Below are 21,850 nucleotides of genomic sequence, written 5' to 3'. Positions count from 1 at the left end.
ATTAGAAATTCACTTGTAATATTTAAGGTCCAGTATTAGTAATACTAATGTATTATAACCAACAAATAATCTCATCTCTTTACAGTAAGCATATTTATTATTTTGACCATTTATCAAACATGCTTCAGAAAAAAATGTCCTAACAAAACAGATTGTAGGCGTTACATGTCAAGGTAACTAAAGTTATAAAGGTATCTAGAATCATTACATTATAAAACTAAAAAGAGTTCAGGATATCATTAGTAAGAGTATAAAAGTATGTATATGTGTATATATACATATATATATATTTTTGAGACAGAGTTTCACTATGTCACCCTCTGCCGAGGGCAGTGGCATCACAGCTCACAGCAACCTCAAACTCTTGGGCTCAAGCAATTCTCTTGCCTCAGCCACCGGGACTGAGGTCAAGCCACACCTGACTGAGTCCAGAGTCACTGGGACTGCAAGTGCCTGCCACAACGCCTGGCTATTTTTTGGTTGCAGTTATCATTGTTGTTTAGCAGGCCCAGGCTGGGTTCGAACCTGCCAGCCCCAGTGCATGTGGCTAGCGCTGTAACCACTGAGCTATGGGTGCCGAGCCGAATCTGGACATCTTAAGAATGAGTTGCCATATTATTAATATCTTATATTACTATATAAGTAGACTGATGACAACAAATTGCCTGGCATGAAAAATAACATTAGAAGGACAACCTTAAAAAACAAAACAACACCAACAAAAGAAACAGATAAAACATTCTAAAAATTCATCTAAAATTAGAAAACTATCAAACAAGAAAATTTCCCATTTGAAAATAAATTAAATAGATTGAGATCTCATACAAAAGAACTCCCAATTAAAATCATTTTAATAAAAAATACTTCAACTGTACACCTGGGTCACAGATAACTTAGGAATCCAATTATTCTTTATCCAATAGCAAATAAAAATTTTCAAGTACAATATTTTAACAAAAGTAAACCATCTAGTAAACCAGATACATTCAAACTGACAGCAGTAGAGCGATATAAAGAAGAGGAGCTTTAAAATCAGAAAGCCCTTCGATTCACACCTGGCTCTACTATAATCCAGTCCCTTTCAGAACACTTAACCTCTTTGAATTTCAGTTTCCTCAATGGCTCGTTAACTAATTACTGTGAAAAAAGGAAACAGCATACACAAAACATTTAACCTAGTGTTAGCTTAAATTTTTTAAAAGACAGGGTTTTTCTTTAAATCAGAGGATTAGAGTCTGTTAAAAAATGAATCCAATAAAAAAGTCTGAACCTACCTAAAAGTAAAAACTCATTCAATAGATTAAGCAGTAGAATAGACAAAGCAGAAAATATGATTAATGAGCTGGTAAAGAAGTCCATAGAGAAAACATACCAGCTGACATTCAGAGAGAAAATGAAATAGAAAACACAGAAAAGCATGTAAGTCAAGAAAGACCTGGTAAAGTGTAACATAAGTGTAATTGGAGTGTAAAAATATAACAGCAACCATTTTTTCAGAACTGATGGGAGGAAAGTGGAAAGGAAAAATCTGTGGATAAATGTAAATGTATTCTTCCTGATTATCTAGTATAAAATATAGTAATAAAATAATCTTGTAGAATTTGAAATTTGGAGATATTTTAAAATATGTTTAGGAAAAATGTTTAGGATAAGGGGGTGATGCATGGTTGGAGAAGTAGTGAAAGTTACAATTTGCATTAGACTGTAACTGCCAAAAAAATAGAAATCAAGCATGTGTGTATGTATATGTACAGGAAGAAAAATAATGTGTGGCTAACAAGTTCACAGAGTGAAAAACTGGAATAGTGAAATAAATTAAATTATAAAAAATACAAATGTATAAGACGTAAGAGAAATAAGTGAACATAAAATAGTAAGACAGTAACTATAAATCCAAACATAATAAGATTAAATTCAGAAAGGTCAATTACACTAAATAAAAGACTAGGATTATCAGACTAAATAAAATGCAACATTCAATTCTCTCCTGCCTACAAGAGACACTTTATTAGGACCCAGAAAGTGTGAAAGTAAAAGATGGAAAAAGAACCTCATACAGCTAATACTATAACCACTAAAAGAAAGCTGCCGGCCAGATGTGATAGCGCATACCTGTAATCCTACCACTTTTGGAGGTAGAGGCAGGAGGACTGCTTGAGACCAACCTACTCAGAATAGTAAGACCCAATTCCACAAAAAATTTGAGACCAACCTACTCAGCATAGTAAGACCCAATTCTACAAAAAAAAGAATAAAAAAAAAAGTTGGGCGTGGTGGCGCATGAGCATAGTCTTAGATATCTGGGAGGGTGAAGCAGGAGGACTGGTTGAGAGTAGGAGTTTGAGGCTATAGTAAGCTATGATGACCATCACTGGACTCTAGCCCAGGCAACAGAGTAAGACCTTGCCTCCAAAATAAATAAATCAGTAAATAAATAAATTTTAAAAAGCTGTTTGCAACTATTAATATATTAATAGCAAACAAAACAGACTTTAAGGCAGTAGCATTATCAGAGATAGTGAGGAACAATTCATGAGGACAAAGGAATCAAACTACTAGAAAGACCACAGTTATAAATCTGCATAAAACTAGTAAGAGAGCAACAAAATACTTCCAAAACAATTACAGAACTAAAAGGAGAAACAGACAAATTATATATTCTTTTCAAATACATATGAAATATACATTGAAATTAACTATATCCTATATCATAAAGCAAACATCAAAAAAATTCCAAAGTTTAAAATATTTCAGAATATGTTCTCTGCACAGTGGAATTAAGTTATGAATTAACATATAAAAGATATCTTAAAAACTTTCAACTGTCTAAAAGTGAGAGAATATATTTCAAATAACCCATGAATTGACAGAGAAAAATTAATATAGCCAAAAGTTGGTTATTTGAAAAAATTAATACAATTTATGAACTCTAAGCTTGGTGCCTGTTGTAGCTCAGCGGCTACGGCACCAGCCACATACACTGGAGTTGGTAGGTTCGAACCCAGCCTGGGCCTGCCAAACAACAATGACAACGACAACCAAAAATTAGCTGGATGTTGTGGTGGGCACCTGTAGTCCCAGCTACTTGGGAGGCTGAGGCAAGAGAATCACTTAAGCCTAAGAGTTTGAGGTTGCTGTGAGCTATGACACCACAGCACTCTACTGAGGGTGACAAAGGAAGACTGTGTCTCAAAAAAAAAATTTAAGAACTCTTAGCAAGAAAAAATGAGGAAACAGAGATAACCAATAAAAAGAAAAAAAAAAAGGAAATCATTATAGTTCAGAAAACATCAGGATATTAAGAGGATATCAAGAAAAGCCTTAAAATTTTAATACAAATAAAATAGGTATACACCTTGAAAATTTTACTAAAACTGATATAAGAAGAAATTAGAAATTTGAGTTGTTCAATATTTACTAAGTAAATTGAATCTGTAACTAAAGATTTCCCACAAAGACAATATGCAGTTCAGATTGCTTTCCTGATGAATTTTTCCAAATGTTTAAAAAAGTAGTAGTATCAGTCTTATACAACTTCTATAGGTCGGGGGTGGGGGTACCACTTCCAAACTTGTTTTATAACATCACATAATCTTAATGACAAAACCAGACAAAGACATTAAAAGGACAATTACAGACCAATGTCTTTCATGAACAAATATGTAAAAATTTCAAATAAAATAATTCACTGGATGCAAACATGTCAAAAAATATAATACATCACAATTAAGTATTTTTTATTCCAGAGTGGTTTAACATGCAAAAATCAATCGATATAATTTACAACAAATACAAGCCAAAAACAAAGGGGATAGTAATCACGTTTATTTTGATAGATATAGAAAAGTATAAATTAATATAAGATTCAGCATCCACTTATGATGAACATTCTCAAGAATATAGAAATATGAGAAAACTAAGAAAAACCTACTGCAACATCCTACTTAATTATAAAATTTGAATGTTTTCTGTGACACCATCTAAGTGGGACATCCTAGTCACACCAGTAACAAGAAAGAAAAGGCACAAAGATTGAAAAAGGAAGAAACAGGGCAGCGCCTGTGGCTCAAAGGAATAGGGCGCCGGCCCCATATGCTGGAGGTGGTAGGTTCAAACCCAGCCCTGGCCAAAAACTGCCAAAAAAAAAGAAAGAAAGAAAGAAAAGAAAAAGGAAGAAAAAAAACAAGCACATGAGATTACTATGTATTTAGAAAATTAAGGGAAAAAAAACCACAGAAAATATGTTAGAATTAAAATGTAAACCTAGTTAAGATTGCTAGATACATATAAGGCCAATATCTTAAAATGTCAAATGTATGCTATATATACCAGAAAAAATTAAAAGAAAATTAAAATCTTTTAATGATTTCAATTGCAATAATATAAAAATATACACATGTGCAAGAATAAGCCTATAAGAGGTAAATATCTGTATATTCAAAACTATAAAATATTCTTAATAAAATAACAGAATATTTAAACATATGAAGAAATATATATGTTCATGGGTTGTAAGTCTTAATATTGCAAATATGACAGTTTTCCCAGAACTGATTTATAGAATAAGTACAAACTTAATAAAAATCCTAGAAAAAAATTTAAAGGAAACTGGCTTGGCGCCCATAGCACAGAGGTTACGGGACCAGCCACATACACCTAGGCTGGTGGGTTTGAACCTGGGCCAGGCCAGCTAAACAACAATGACAACTACAACAAAAAATAGCCGGGTGTTGTGGCAGGCGACTGTAGTCCCAGCTACTTGGGAGGCGGAGGCAAGAGAATGGCTTAAGCCCAAGAGTCTGAGGTTGCTGTGATCTGTGACGCTATGGCACTCCACCAAGGGTGACACAGTGAGACTCTGTATCAAAAAAAGAATTAAAGGAAATTGACAAGTTGATTCTAAAATTTAGTTTTCAAAAAGCCAAGACTATTTTGAACAGTAAGATGAGAAAACTTACATTACCAACACCAAAATATAAAGTTATGGTAATTAAACTAGTTTGATACTAGCTAAGAAAAGTCAAATGGTTCACTGGAACAAAAGAGAGTCTGCCAACTAAACCACTAATGATCCAGTCAACTGACTTAAGATAAATGTGACACATTGACAGCAGCAAGGAAAGCATCATCTTTCGAATAAATTGTATCAGGTCAACTACTGGTAATTTTTCTTAAGGGAAATATTTAATCTTGACCCTTATACGTCACACTATAAATAAAAAATATGCTACAGATGAATTGTTGATATAAACATTAAAACAAAGTTTTAGAAGAAAAGAGGAGAATATTTTCATTACCTTGGGACAGGATCTCTTAAATATGTCGCAATAAACTAACTATGAAGGAAATGTAGGGACTACTTTACATAAAAACTTTCTATACATCCAAACCCACTACAGAGTGCAAAATAAGGCCACCAAATGAAAGCTATTAGCATTACATATATCCAACGAAAGATTCCCATACAGAATGTAAAAAAACTATCAAACAAAAAGGCAGGGACCCCTAGTTGATAAGTGACTTGAAATGGCATTTCACAAAAGATCTCCAAATAGCCAACAGACTTATGAAAAAGTGCTTGATTTCACTTGTTATCAATGAAATGCAAATTAAAAACCATCATGTGACATTGCAACAAACATCAGATAGAAAGAGAGAAATGAAAGATAGAAAATTTCAAGCCTTAGTGAGGATTTGGAACAAATGGAATTCTTAGACACTGCTCATTGGTGTGTAGGTTGGTAGAACTCCTTTGGAAAGCTGTGGTCAGTATACATACCATATGACCTGGGAATTCCATTCCTTGCTCTGTACTTTCCACAATTACATACATATATTCACCAAAATACATATTCATGAATATTCAACTAGTAGTAGTCAAAAAAGTAGAAACACCTCAAGTATCCAAAATGGTAACACAGAAAAACTATATATTCATTCAATGATAGCAGTGAAAGTGAATGAACTACAACAACAGGCAAAATAAAGGACAAATTTCACAAACATTGTGTTGAACAAAGTAAGCTAAACACAAAAGGGTACATACTGTATTATTCCATTCATTTTAAATTCAAAAAGAGGCAAAAATAAACTGTGGTGTTTAAAATCAGGAGAGCAGTTACCTGATGGGTAACTACTAGAAGAAAGCAAAGAGGAGGTCTATGGGCATTTGAGCATTTATTCTGATTTTTGACCTGGTGACCTGAGTTCTAATTACAACGTCGTGTCCTCTTATAAAAAATTCATTGAGCTGTATACTTATGTGTGTTTTTCTGCATGGAAATTAGAAGCAAAGAAAAATTTATATCAAAAATATGGGGTGGGGGCACAGTGGCTCTCACCTGTACTTCTAGCACTCCAGAAGGCTCAGTTGGGAGGATTGCTTGAAGTCAGGAGTTTGAGACCAATCTGCGCAAGAGTGAGACCCCCATCTCTTCAAAAAAACTGAGAACTTAGCAGGCATGGTAGTGTGCACCATAGTCCCAACTTCTCAGGAGGCTGAAGCTTGAGGAGGATCACTTGAGCTCAGGAGTATGAGATTGTGGTGAGCTATAATGACATCACCGTACTCCATCAGTGATGTCAACAGAGTGTTCCCATCTCAAAAAAAAAAAAAAGTAGGGGCAGTAGTGGAGCTAGAAAGAAGGCTAAATACATGATCATGACATTCCACGTGTCTTATAGATATTGGCTACAAACTTAACACTAAGATATCCAACAGTTTTATGAGAAAACATAAAGTTGTCAGTTACACATTCATTTGTATTCCACAGATATAAATCGATTGCCTAGAAATATAATTGTTGGCACTAAAGACAGATATTTCTCACAAAAGTCTTCACACAAGCCATTTTTGACATAATAAACAACGTTCTTGACAATAACTTCAAGACAATCTGTGATTACTTCTTACGATGAACCTCAGTGTAGGCTGATGGAATCTTACCAGCACACAATTGGGTAAAACCAACTGGGGACAGGAAAGCATACAGCAAAGCAGTCTATATACCCAGCTGCTCTCTGAGGATTTGGATTGAACCAGGAATGTATTTTATAAACCTGTTAAGAGTGGATAAGCTTCAAATATTCCACCTTGAAAGTTCTCTCTCGACTGAACTTTTGACATTTATCAAGCAGCAGCAAGGTTAAAATAGTTACCACCTACTAAATGCCCGTGGGATAGCTATTCTCTGTTGTGAATTATCGATAATAGGAACCCAGTTTAGTTTTTGTTGGTGCTGAATTCTACCCAGGACTAGCAGCTGAAAAGATCACATTATCTCCAATGCAAGCACTTGTTAACAGGGCACTAAGAATTCTTAGAAATCATACAGAACTTGCTCTGAAACGATATAACTAATGTTGATCAAAGTCACAACCCAAAGTTCTACTACACATAGAAAGACTAAAAGAGCTTTATCCCAAAATATTATAATCACTACAGCTATGATATGAAGTCTTAGGAGGCATACTCAAGCAAACAGTAACAAGAAAAGTGAGTCATTTAAAGTTATTTAAAGGACCATGCTACAGTTAGGATATAGTTTGTTTGTTCCTACCAAATATACTGAAATTTGATCCCCAGTGTTGACAGTGTTGGGAGGTAGGGCCTGGTGGGAGGTGTCCGAGTCAATGAGGCAGAGACCTCCTGAATGGCTTGGTGCCATTCTCAGGCAGTGAGTTAGTTCTTGCTCTAGTGAGCAGAAGCAATGAATTAGTTTCCTGGAAAGTAGGCTGTTATAAAGCCCAGACACCCCTTGGGCTGTGGACCCTCTTCACATATGCCTGCCTCCCCTCTGACCTTTTCCACCACGTTCCTATACAGCACAAATGCCCTCACCATAACCCCAGCAGATGCCAGCTTCATACTTCTTGTACAGACTTCAGAACTGTGACCTAAACAAACTTCTTTTCTTTATAAATTACCCACCCTCAGGTATTCCTTTACAACAACACAAAATAAACTAAGACATTTTATATTGATCATAATATTCAGTAACATATCATATTTGCATTTCTCCCACCAAGATCAAGCATAGGAATAGGCAAAGTTTTCTGGTTGTTTAGCAACCAAAATATTAAGTAGTTCAGAATGCTAAAGTTAATTCGCTTAACTCTGGGCACTTTTTTTAAAAACACACAATTTTAAGTTCAGTCATCTGCTTTCATAGTTCACAACCAATTATAATCAGCAAGTAAGAAAGGGAAGTGCAGAGAAAAGAACTGCTTGAAATAAAAAGCTGTAAGAAATAACAACTAACTTTGTAGGAAAAAAAATCAGAATGCAAAAGCAGACAAAGAACTCCAAACACATCATCTTCTGGGGCCACTGAGCTCCATGTACCTCAAAAGTCTCCAAAAGTAGCCACTACACAGCAGACATACTCCCAGAAGTAGATCCAGAGTTACATCATCAATAAGGATTACATTATGCTATTGCATAGTCTTTTTAAAGAAGGTAGGGAAATGTGTAATTTTTTTAAAAGCAACTCATCCAAAATGTTTTAAGTGTTATTTATTGTGGTTTAAATTTAAGTACTTAAATCATATGCTTCAGTTAACACAGAAGATTACACTCCCCGATAAATGCTGACTAAAACACTACAGTTGGTAGAACAATTTTAAGCTTAAACTTTAGTTACGTAGAAAATATGAACTCCTCATTCCTTGAATATGCTGGAAAAATGGGGTGTGAGTGTAATTTGAAACATTATTCAAGGACTGGGTGTGCTGGGCTCACTCCTGTGATCCTAGCACTCTGGGAGGCCGAGGTGAGTGGACTGCTTGAGCTCACCCATTGGAGACCAGCCTGAGCTAGAGTGAGACCATGTCTCTAAAAATAGCCAGGTGTTGTGGTAGGTGCCTATAATCTCAACACTCGGAGGCGAGGCAACAGAATCTCTTGTACCCAAGAGTTTGAGGTTGCTGTGAGCTTTGATGCCAGAGCGCTCTACTGAGGGTGACAAAGTAAGACCCTTGCCCTACTCCTCCAAATAAAGAAAGAAATCTTATTCAAGTTCTGAAATAATATCTTAACCTATAAAACATTAAGACTATGTATAAAGTACTTTAATGGTAAAATCATTTGTTTCCACTTAACTCATCACATTATCTCCTTAAATCTCTGTTGTTTGTCCTTTCTATCCATAAACTGCAAAATTATGACTTTGTGTGGAAAGTTTCTCTTAAAGTATTTATTTGAAAGTTTGGCACAGGCTTGGCGCCTGTGGCTCAAGTGGCTAAGGCACCAGCCACATACACCTAAGGTGGTGGGTTCGAATCCAGCCTGGGCTCGCCAAATAACGATGGCTGCAACCAAAAAATAGCCAGGCGCTGTGGTGGGTGCCTGTGGTCCCAGCTACTTGGGAGGCTGAGGCAGGAGACTCGTTTGAGCCCAGGAGTTGGAGGCTGCTGTGAGCTTTGATGCTATGGCACTCTACCCAGGGGGACAGCTTGAGGCTCTGTCTCAAAAAAAAGAAAGTTTGGCACAAATGTTACAAAGTCTGACAATTAGGTTCGCAAAGTTGCCCCACTGTGCACAGTGTCTTGGCAGCACTGTACAAACAACTCGGTATAGTTTCATAAACTTTGCAAATTAGTATCTCACAGTTGTGTTCACATCAACACTGAGTGGCATTCATTGTTGTTGCTTATTTTTGTTCTGTTGCAAAAATGTCAAGAGCTTGAATTAGAGCAACAAACAAGCCTTCATAAATTCCTTGCTAAACTTGGTAAGAGTGGATGTGACGTCAAGGACATATTAGTCCAAGTTTATGGGGATAATGCCATGAAGAAAATAGCAGTGTACAAATGAATTAAATGTTTCTCTGAGAGGAGAGAAAGCATCACTGATAAAGAGAGGTCACGGTAGCCAGTAATGAGCAGAACTAACAAAAACACTGAAAAAATTTGAATTGTGTATCAAAATTGTTGGAAAATCTTAACTAAAAATCTTGGCCAAAAACTCATGGCTCTTGCATCATGACAATGCACCAGCTCACACAGCATTGTCTATGAGGGAGTTCTTAACTAGTAAACAAATAACTGTATCAAACACCCTCCCTACTCACCTGATCTGGTGACTTTTTTCTTTACCCAAAGATAAAGGAATTATTGAAAGGAAAACATTTTGATGACAATCAGGTTAGCAAGGGTAATATAATGACGGCTTTGATGGCCATCCCAGAAAAAAGAGTTTCAAAATTGCTTTCAAGAGTGGACTAGGCACTGATGTTGCTGCATAGCTTCCTAAGGGGTGATGGTAGATGAAGGTGACCATAGTGATATTCAAGAATGAAGTATGTACCACTTTCTCTAGGATGAGTTCACCAGACTTTGTATTTTAAAATGTTTTTGCCTATATATTTTAATAATTGGCTCATAAGACATTGTTAATCCACAGAAAGAGAACCTACATTTTAATTCTCTGACAATAGAACTAAATCAAAGGAACATATAACCTTTTCTATAAACTATGCAACTTAAAAAGGAGAAAAACATGATCAATAAATGCAAGTCTAAAAAATCTAACAGACTTTAACATTTTAATTTTTGAAAGTTCTAAAAGATAGAGAATATGCAGGGAAAATACTAGTTGGTGCTCGGTGCCAGAGTCAGTGCTGAGTGTGGAAGATTAAGAGTGAGTCCTCAGATGACCTACTTTCTCTCCACCACAATCTGTGAAAAACATGACATAATAGGACTTATTTGCTGAAATAAGTACCATACATGTATTTTTAGTCTACAATATATAAGTGTTCACTAGAAAAAAATTGATGAAATAGCCACATATACCTACACAATCACAATGAACCAAAGTTTAATTCAGCTCTTTCCTGACTGTCCTACCTAACCAAACAGCACAATTACAACATTCAAAACAATAACAACATTGTACTTATAGAAGGCTTTAGACGTAAAGAATTGTGTTCTTATACATGTATAATAAAGCTTTAAACCTAAACCGAGAATACGTCTAAATTGTTTAAGGGGTAAGGAAAAGCATGATTGTTTAAGAATTTGTAGATAGTACATACCCTAGCATAATTTAAGGTAGTGGGTTATTTTATTTTTTTTTTTTTGCAGGGTTTGGTTTTGGAAACAGTTCAATTTTTACAGAACATCAGTAGAGACTCACAAAATGGAAGGTGCTATTCCAAATGGTTGTGTTTACAGAGAAAAATACACATGCCACATCTACCTATCACATGTGTCCACCATTTTCAGAAAAACTCAAATTCAAATATGAACATATTTTTCTTTGAAGGCCATTATTTTAGGGCTGCTATTGAAGATTACCAATGATCTAGTCCAACATTATTTTCGGGAGATATAAAACTGAAAAATGAGAAGGTTATATGACTTGTTAAGGGCACACTAGTTAAATGACAGAGCAAATTAAAAAACTCATTTGTATTTCTACTAACCCCACTTCTTCCTTACTTAAATACCAAATCATCTCTGATTTGAGATGTGACAATTTAAAAGTGAATTCATAAGACAGTGAGATACCCAGGGTTTGGTGATCCTGAAAAGTGGCATAAATGCCTAAATGCTGCTTTGTTCATTTTCCTGAACTCCAGGTGGGGCTACATAAAGTACAAATGGCATACAGTGACTTTTTTTCCAAGAAGTAAAAATCATTTAGATAAGTCAATCAAAAAGATCCCATTACTAGACATGGATAATATACACACACCGTTAGCTATCTAGACGTGAACAACATCCTTAATATTATCCATGTAAATAACTATACAAATTGAAATCTAGGCCAGAAACTGGAATATATTTTAACTATTACACTAAATCTGTGTAAACTATAACTAAAGTTGGCATATATTCATTTTTCAATAGAAAATAATTATACAAATAAAAAATAATGAAAGTATGACTAGCCCAGATAGCTGTCTACACAAATCAGTGAGATGGTACTGAAATTTCTTAAAGATAATTAAAAATGTAATTTAAACAGAGTCAAAATACAAATCCCTTTCTTCCTCAACTGTCACTGGTAGGGCAGAAATGAACAGTTCATAAGCTAAAACCAGCCAACACGAAAACAGAGAAGCAAAAGGAACTGTACCCACCACTGAATTTATTTACTTATTAAATATTTATTGAGTGTCAGATGCAATACTGTGAAGAATCTGAAAAAGATCAAGCAAAAAATACACAAGATCACTGTCCTTGTGAAGTGTAACTGAACTTTTGTGAAATACATGTACATTACCTCAAGAAGCACTATATAAGTTCAAATTACCCTCATTTTTTAAAAATTACATTTTTAAAAAAAGGTTCTTTAATATTTGGAAATTACAGTTAAGAAAATCAGCCTTGCTTATTGTTTTATTTACCTAACTTTAAAAATACTTGCCTGAATTTAAGAAAATTTAATAAAGCCTATCGGCTTCAAAAAGTTGTATCCTAAACAGCACAAATGGTAAATTAAGATTTCATATTACTTTACCAGTTAGAACTCAAAGTGTCATAATTATCAACAAGGCTGGTCTTCCTGCTAGACGAACATCTGTAATTATCCAAGTTTTAAAAAATCACTTAAAATTATTGAACGTAAGTCCTAATACAAATATGTGTGTTCCACTTAGATGGTAGACACATTTTCACACAGGAGAACCAGAAGAAAAAACCATACAGATATACATGCATGGGAAGAAAAGGTTTCATAATCATCTGATTTGTAGGGGAGTATCACTGACTAATGATTCCTGGGGTTGAAGGAACAGAGTAATTTTAAAACAACTAAATGTCTCAGAGTTGTTTTGAAGAATTGGATGCCTAGAATTTCTATTTTTCTTAATTCCTAGATATAAAACTTAAAGAAAATAATCAGAATGTTAAAAAATAGTTACCTCTGAGCACTAGGCTTATTATACATAATAATTACTCTTCTACGTTTTCTAAAGGGAATACAGTTATAGTTAAAAAACATTTAAGGATAGTTAGACTTTAGACTAAATAATTGACACGAAAACTAGGTATCCTCCACAGTCTCACTCTTAATATTATAACTGCAGAAACAGCCCTAGCACTGTAGTTTAAAAGTGGATAGCACGCACGCACACAAGGGCTGGCGTCTAGTAGGCACTTAGTTAATATCTGTGGAATAAAATCAGTGAAGCTGTATGTAAGCAAGCCAAACAACAAAATGCACTCCCATTTGGGGGCCAATAGAGTAAACACTACTTTACCTAAAGCCAGCTGGCAGTTTAGTACGCATTAAATGCAAGAGACTTTCGTCCTAGCCTTCTTTTATACCGACATTAGACTGCACACTCAAAACAAATCCTCCCCCAGCCCCGCCCCAAGCCCTAGCCTCGGCTGCCTCCAGCACTGGAAGTGATGGGAAGTCCAGGGCCTCGGCGGTGCCCAGCCCAGGGTACCTCTCCAGGGCGCTGAGCGCCCGCAGACACGCCCAACGCGGCAGACGCCGGGGGCACTGGCCGTAGTCCCCGGTTCCCCGCCCCCGCCCCCGGGATTCGCGTGCACTCCCCGAGCCCTCAGCCCTGGGCCGCCGTACCTGCACACAGTGATCAGGTTCCTCCTCTCCACCGCAGCATTGCGGGCGCTCAAGCTCTTCTTGCCGCCGCTGCTGCCGCCGCGGCCCCCGCTCAGGCCCCCCAGGCTCCGGGAGGCCATGGCGGGCTGACCCCGCGCCCCCTTTGTCTCGTGCGACCCCACAACGCCCCCACTCCTGCTTGCCTGGGCTCTCGCTCCGTACGCGACAGCGGAGGCGTTGGAACGATGTAGGGAAGGAGCGGGGAGGACCAGTGAGTGCAAGCCAGCGGGGGACTAACAACCAGGGGCTTGAAGGCTGGCCCTGGGCACCCCAGCGCCTCACACATACACAGGCGAGAACACACGCACGCACCACCTCTGCTCTCGCGCGCGCCGCCGACCACCGGGTGGCGCGTGCAGGTCGGCGTCGGGCGCTCCCCAGCTTCCCCGGGGACCTTGACAGCCCGCGCGCTCGCAAGCCGGCCGGCCCTGCACACCCAACCACCCACACTCAGCCGCCACTGGCTCCCCAGCCGGGGCCGCTGCGGAGAGGCCCCGGGCCTCGCGCGCGCAGCTCCGCCCTCTCTGCACCTCTTGGATCAACGCTGCCTCCGCTGGAGCCAATTGCGGCGCGCGAGAGGCGGGGCCGGCCGCGCGGACCTTTTAAAGCTACGCGCTCGAACACCGCCCAGACTCGTGGGCAGCTGTCAAGACGCCGGGCTCGTTCTCGCCGCCGGCGGCCACGCAGGGATTGTGGGATGCGCGGCCCCAGAGTGCCCGGAGCCGATTACCAACTCTTGCCTGGGGGCAGGCTGTAACTGCTGATCTTCAGGGTTGTGACTTCCGTTAGCTTCAGTGCGGGGAATGCCGCCGCGCCCGCGCCCGCACCGCGGCCGACCCTGGGCCAGACTACTGAGAAGGGAGGGAGGTTCCTTTTGTCTAACCCGAGGCCTAGTAAACACCTACACGATGGCCTGCAGGCGGAAATTACCTGTAGAATATCCTTCTTGGGGCGTCTGGTAGCAGGATTTCTTGACCCTCCACTCAACGACGCCCCCACTTCAGCCTCTAGCACCGCCTACAACCAGGACTGAGCGTGTAAGAACGAGCGTGCTGCCAGTGTACAGTCTTCTAGGGTTCTGGGCACTTGACCCTGGTATGGGAGGGGGAGTAGGGGAGTGGAGACAGCGGGGAATGAAGCTAGGAGCAATTCGGCTTTGGCGCCGCGGGGCTGCACCCTTAGAGAGGCCTAGAGCGCCGCCCTCCATGCCTGTGTTCCGAAGCGCCCACCTTGCACAGCTTGTCTATCAAGCCTTGGCCTTACTTGTAAGAGGGTCAGTACTTTGGCCCACGGTCTTTGGCACTCGCCTAAGCCTTCTGTTTACCTCCCTTTGCGCGGATATGCGTAGACTTAGAGTGAAATCCTTACTGACTGTTATGCTGGTGGGACCTAACAATGCCATGAATAGCATATGTAGTACAGGTCCTAAATAAATGTCCCTTGAATTTAATTGGAGTCACATTTGACATTATTTTTACTAAAATTTCACAGTTGTAGTGCCTCCAAAATCCATTTAACTTCCACGTCTGGTTTTGAAGTTTGTGTCGAAGAAACGTTATAGAATATACACTATAGTGTAGCTGTCTCTGTACTTACGTATTGTACACAGTAATACAGGAAGTAGTTACTTCATATTGAATGATTTTAAAACAGAGTTTTGTATAATAGAGCTCAGGGTAGTAATTTTTGAGATTTTTTAAATTTTAAAATGGATATTCAAAAGTATCAGGGCAAAAAAACTCATCTCAGTTACCAAGTCTAATCATAGTAGAACAAAAATCTATGTAATCTATGTGTGGGGGGGAAAGATTTGTCTTAACTATTTTACTATAATAAATATTTACTCATTAAAATTATAAGAAAATAATTTAGGCTTTAAACTCTTTCATGTTAGTAAAAGGAGGGGGCTTTTTCATATGTGTTTGTGGCTAGTCAGCACACTTGTTCCCGAGCTTTCTTTAGTGCTCTGCTCTGACAGAGAGGTTTCCCCTCCCGGGAGCTACCACTTAACTGGTGTCTTCTTGTTACCCCACGGTATTAATTCAGAAGTAGCCTTCAGGAAACAAGTACACTGCCTATGCAGGCAGTCTGAGCAAAGTATTTGCACTGGCAATAACAAATACTACTCAAATTGACATTACTAGTGTTTAAACTGTGAATTAAAATTGCACAGGAAAAAGAATGAAACGCTATTAGTTATCAAGACAATTCCCAAAATCCCTATTTGATATGTCCAAAGGGAGGGAGAGAACACACAAAACTCAGAGGCATTTATCAGAAAGACAGAAGGGAATGGTCCTGTGAGAATGAGGAAAGTAAGATATTATTTTGAATACTGGCTTTTTAGCCTCCAGTATATTGTTGTGCCATTTGTACAGTGAAGTTTGAAAATTTAGTAAAACTCCATCTTAAATGATTAATTAGGTAATTATTTTCAAACGCTACCTTTAGGAGGATTCAAATGACATATTGGTACTTAACAAGATTTTGCTGTAAGACAATCTTTTTTTTTTTTTTTTTTTTTTGCATGTACAGCATATCATTAAACAGCCACATGAGGGCCTTATTTGATAAGGATTTTTCTCACTGAGCCTGACAATGTATCCTGGGTCTTTTTCTTCCCTACTTTACTAATCTGGAGATCTGGAGATTACTATCCAGTACAAAGTATAGTGTTACTCTAGAGCCCCATGAGTTTTTACATAACATTTTAAACTTCTTTTAGCATCCATTTCAAGTCTTCATTTTATTTAGTGGAGCATTTGCACAAAGGTATAATTTTTCTTTCTTTTCACATTCAGAGACGTAAAAAGATTCACAATAAAAATTATGAAAAAAAATTAGATGCCTAATTTAACTCACAGGAATTCCAAATGGGCAGAACTTACCCATTCACCATTTTCCCAACCTTTTCCTCATCAAAAAAGACAAAATCACATGTGTAATTTGTAATTAACATTATAGAAAACTCAAATATGAAATGCTGCAAGTGAGATTTTACCAAACCAAAGTTTATGTTAGTCTCAAAGTGGACTAAGTATACTGCAAACCTAGCAGCCGTACAAAAGAGATTAGAAAAGTTGAAGGTACAATTTTTTTAAATCCACAAAACAAGTATCACCATAAGCAAAATTTAAGGAAAAATGACCAACTAAGAAAACATTCTTGAAACTTGTACAAAGAACTAACTTCTTTTGTATAAAAGTACTCCTATAGATCACTAAGCACTGTTTCAGTAGAACAAGAGTGAATCGCACAACTCTTTTATAAAGGTATTGTGAAGGAAAAGAAAAAAAAAGGTAATGGCATAGAGGAATATCGAGTAGAGGGATGTGGTGTTGTATTGCTGTTGTGTTGTTATCTTTCACAAAAGTGACTTGAGCACATTTTAAAGCTGATGTAGTAAATCTACTTTGGGGGAAAGGTTACTAATGTAAGAGAGAGAGAAAAATGATCAGAAGTGAGGGTGCAAAAATGTGACGAAAGTATTTTTAAAAATCCCATTTGAGGGTGGCACCTGTGACTCAAAGGAGTAGGATGCCAGCCCCATATGCCGGAGGTGGTGGGTTCAAACCCAGCCCTGGCCAAAAACTGCAAAAAAAAAAAAAAAGAAAGAAAAGAAAAAAATTCCATTTGAGAGTAAATCAGAGCTTTCAGGGAGAGCTTTTTGTGGAGAAAGGAAGGACCATTCAGAAGTAAAGAATGAAAAGTGGTCTTGGTCATAGAGCAAGATTTCCAGATGGCATCATGGAATGTAGTGCAGACAGGATCATGGGCAGGGAAGTACCAAACATGCTGTTTCAGAAGGGTATGGATAGTAAGGCTGGCATTCCAGGCCATAACAGACACATGGTGAAGAGTACTGTGATGGGTCCCACAAATAGTTCTTTGTAAAAATTCTTTTTTTTAAAAAATAGAGTCTCACTATGTGGCCCTTGGTAGAATGCCGTGGTGTCTCATCTCACAGTAACCTCAAACTCTTGGGCTTAAGCAATTCTCTTGCCTCAGCCTCCCAAGTAGCTGAGACTACAGGCGCCCACCACAATGCCTGGCTATTTTTTTTTTGTTGTAGTTGTTGTGTAGCAGGCCCAGGCTGGTTTTGCACCTGCCCGCCCTGGTGTATGTGGCTAGCACCGTAGCCACTGAGCTATGGGGGCTGAGCCTCTTTGTAAAAATTCTTACTCTTTGGGTAAAAACTGATCGAAACAAGGTGGAATTAGTCTTTTAGTTTCTTTGAGGGGGGCAAATACTGGCCATCTGCTCAAAGGATTTTCTTTTCTTTCTTCTTTACTTTAATCTTGAAAAGGGATGTTAATAAACAAGCCTGTTTGGATTCTATCAAATAATCTCCAGAGCCATTCTCTACGGCAGGTACTCATATATTCTCCCATTTACAAACATGGAAGCAGAGACAAAGTCATACAGTAAAAGGCAGAGCCAGGATTGGAATCTAGATCTATTCAGTGAAAAATCCATTCTTTTTACTAATATGTTTCACTGTCTTTTTGAGAAAGTAGCTCCAGGGCAGGCTTAAACAGAAAAACCCTGGGTTGTGCACACAGTGCTTACAAATCAAGAAGGATTGTACACATTGACCACTTGAGGAATGTAGAATGTCCAGAGAATTCTGGAGCTTTTAGGCTTCCATTTTTGGTTTGGAAAAATGTATGCTGAGTCCAAAGATAAGCATAATTTTAATGGGTATAAATTAAATTTTTTTTCCTAGAGATGTTTTACTGATTTGTATCCTACAAAAGTTTTCTTACACCCCTGCTCACCTTGGGTACCATCATTCATTTTGCTGTTCTGCCATATAAAAGCAAAGAGCAGTATAGTATCTTATTTATATTTTAACTTGTTTTTCATTAGTAGTGAAATTTCACATTTATTTCATGTACTTATTGGTCACTTGTATTATATCTTTGGGTTTTGCTCTGTCATGTTCATATTTGTGCATCACATGTGTAGCAAATACTTCTCCTGGTTTGTTGTTTGCCTTGTCTATGGTGCTGATGGAGTTGTTTACTTAGAGATGTTTAAAATACTTTATATAAATGAAATTCATCAATTTTGTCCTTTGCTCATTTTAGAAAGGCCTTTGCCATCCCAAGATTATATATATATTTTATGTTTTCCTTTTTGTATCAAAAATAGTTAATTTGTCTGTGATATATGAAAGTGTGAAACTAGGCCAGCAGTTCTCAACCTGTGGGTGGCAACCCACAGGAACTGCGTTAAAGGGCCATGGCATAGGAAGGTTGAGAACCACTAAACTAAGCTATTATAATTTTATTTTTCCAAAAGATTAACCATTTGTCCCAATTACATTTATTAAATGATTCATCTTTTTTCTACTGATTTCACATGTTAAATTTATCATGCAATAATATTAATTTTGGATCTGTAATAAAGATTTGTGCTTTTAATAATAAGTCCATAGACATAGCTAATATCAATGTTTCCTAGCAACTTTTTTCCAGATCACTCCAGACATGCAATAGAGATTCATGTACTTAATTTCACCTATATGGGTTTACCCTACATACAGTCAATATATTTTCTCACCAATGTGTTTTATGTTTGGTTGTAACTTTTTTTCTCTACAGAAATTTTGGGGGTTTTATGTAAATTTTTGTATTTTTACTTTTATCGTTTCTGGGTTTCATATTGTGCTTAGAAAAGCTTTCTCTAAGCTTAGATTGTAAAAGTATCCATCTTTCTGCAGTATGTTTATTTTTCTTCTTGCACATTTGTCTATTTAATATTTATACAACATATCTTTAGGTAAGAGTCCATTGGAGAAAGAGCCTACTTTTTCCAAATGGCCAATAATTATCCAGTACTAGTATTAAATAATGCATCCCTTTCCACTGATAGGAAATAAGGCTATTTTCAGGTATTAAAAATTTTATGTATTTGAGCTTTTTTATATTTTCATCCATTGATTTATCATTCACAAGTTAGTGGTACCAAAATCTAAGAAGTACCAAAGCCTTATAATTCCATTTAATATCTACAAGGGCTAGTATCTTCTAATCACTCTCTTTTAGAATGTTCTTAGGTAATTCTGGAATGTCTGTTCTCCCACAAAAGCATAAGAATCATTTTGACACATATTCCCTCCCCCAAAGGCTATAAAGATTCTGATTAGAATTGTACCACATTTATAGATTAGATAAAGTTAACATCTTTGTGAAATTTACAATAAGACTATGATATTTTTTTTTTAACTTTGTGAAGTTTTATAGTTTTTGTCTTAGACTCTAGTTTTAGATTGGTATTATGAGTAGGTTTTTTTTTTTTGCCTACTGTATTTCAGTTTTTACACAGAAAAGCTATTCATTTTTGCACAGTCACCATTTTGCTTTTTGTTTTCAACAGATTTTTAGTTGATTCTGTTGGTTTTTCAGATAAGTAGTTGTATCATTTGAGATTATTCCTATAGCATGTATAGGAATAAATGGCAAATGTCACTTGGCAAGTACTCAGTAAGCATTAGATATAATTATTATGACTCTTACTATTCAGTATATTACTAACACATCAGAAAAACTAAATTCCATGGCGAAGTAAAGAAGTTTACATTTTTAGATCTTGGCAAAACAATTCTAAATTTCATCTGTAGGCTGGGTTTGGTGCTGGGTAGGCTGCTATAATCCTAGCAGTCTAGAAGGCTGAGGTTCGGAGGAAACTTGAGTTCAGGAGTTCAAGACCAGAGCAAGAGTGATATCCTGTCTCTACTGAAAAACTAGAAAAATTAGCTGGGCACTGTGATGGGATCCTTATTTCCAGCTAACTTGGGAGGCTGAAAGGAAGATTGCTTGAACCCAGGAGTGTGAGGTTGTTGTGAGGTAGGCTGATGCCATAGCACTCTAGCCTGGGCATAGTGAGACTCTGTCTATAACTTTTACATCTATAGGTATAAATATCCAAATATAGCCAGGCCACTGGGTAAAAGAAAAATAATGAGTGAAGATTGCTTTATGAGATATTAAAATGCATCATGAAGTGTAGAAAAACAAACTATCAAGGCACTAACTTACAAAGATTAGTAGGTTAGTGGAACAACACACACCTCTCTTTAACATTAAGAATTTGTTTTTATAGCTAAAATATATGAATACCAAAGTAATATTTTGTAAATTACCTTGGGCAACTGATTGTTAAGTCAGTTAAAAATGTTAAGTCCTTTTAAAAATATCCATGGCTGAGTGCAGTGGCTCATGGCTGTAATCCTAGCACTTTGGGGCAGGACCATACCTCTCTTGTCCAAGGGGAAGCAGGAAGTTAGTGTGGCTGGGTTGGAGGGGTCAAGGAGGAAGAGCAGTTGACGTATGGTTAGATGCAGCAGGGCCTGTAGTCCACCATGTAGAATTTGACTTCTATTCTAAGGGAGAGAGAAAAACCACTGGAGAATTTGAGCAGAGGAATAAGTAACATAATCTTATCACTCTGACTGTTAAGTTGAAATCAGATTGCAGGAGGCCAAAGGCAGAAGCTGGAAGCCAGCTGGAGCTGTTCCAGTGATCCAGGTGAGCCCCAAGGAGTGACAGTGGAAGAAGTGCTTAGATCCTGGATGTATTTTGAAGGTAGAAAGATTGCAGAAGGCCTTAAATGCCACTGTGACATAATTTCCAGATTGGTGTGATAAAGTGTTAAAATAACCTGTTAGTAAGAAGTGATCATAGGAGGGAGGAGAAGGCGGCCCCAGGGCCTTTGCACTGCTGTAGCTCAGATACCAGCCAGGCTTATTCTCTTACTTCCTTAAAATCAGCTACTCAGGCACCCTACTTAAAGTGCTAACCTCTTTGGTGTAAATTCCTTTTTTTTTTTTTAATTTTTTTTTAATTTTTGGTATCATTTTCATCACAAAATAGCACGAACGCAGTCTGTGCCTGCATGCGACCCAAACTCCCATTTGAATACCACTGAAACGTTCGTTTGAGCATTGCCATTTTTGTTGTTTGCTTTCTTTTGTTAAGCCAAGACTGGAGAGGAACCTGGCAGCTGCCTCCAAGTCTGGCACAACTTCCCCTCAGACGTGCTCGGGCGCTTTTGTAAATTCCTTATCTTCTTTATCTCTATAGCCCTTACTCCACTTTCAGTACTTTATTTTTCATTTACCTTTTTGTTCATTTTCTATCTTCCCTCACTAAGTTGTAAACTGTATCAGGCAAAAAAAATTATATGTTTTATTCACTGATAAAAGACACTAGTGGACATATAATAGATATCATTTATTATTTTTTAAACAATGAAATTAGCCTCAGCTTT

At 37.5% G+C, this 21,850-nt stretch overlaps 1 protein-coding gene across 3 annotated transcripts in view; it reads right to left on the bottom strand.

Moving 5' to 3' along the window:
* Positions 1-14,005, bottom strand: part of RUNDC3B (RUN domain containing 3B) — a 138,339-nt gene extending 124,334 nt beyond the window's left edge. The window contains exon 1 of one of the 3 annotated variants that reach the window (XM_012811643.2): positions 13,538-14,005. In XM_012811643.2, coding sequence (XP_012667097.1) covers positions 13,538-13,656 — 119 coding nt within the window. In that variant the 5' untranslated portion in view covers positions 13,657-14,005. The remainder of the gene's footprint in view (positions 1-13,537) is intronic. The other 2 variants (XM_003782642.1, XM_012811636.2) reach the window with 2 other exon arrangements.
* Between the last annotated feature and the right edge of the window lie 7,845 nt (positions 14,006-21,850).

This window comes from Otolemur garnettii, unplaced genomic scaffold, assembly GCF_000181295.1.
Source record: "Otolemur garnettii isolate 467f Iridium unplaced genomic scaffold, OtoGar3 scaffold00005, whole genome shotgun sequence".
In the NCBI taxonomy this organism is placed as follows: Eukaryota; Metazoa; Chordata; class Mammalia; order Primates; family Galagidae; genus Otolemur; species Otolemur garnettii.
This window is presented reverse-complemented; position numbering and strand designations above follow the sequence as displayed.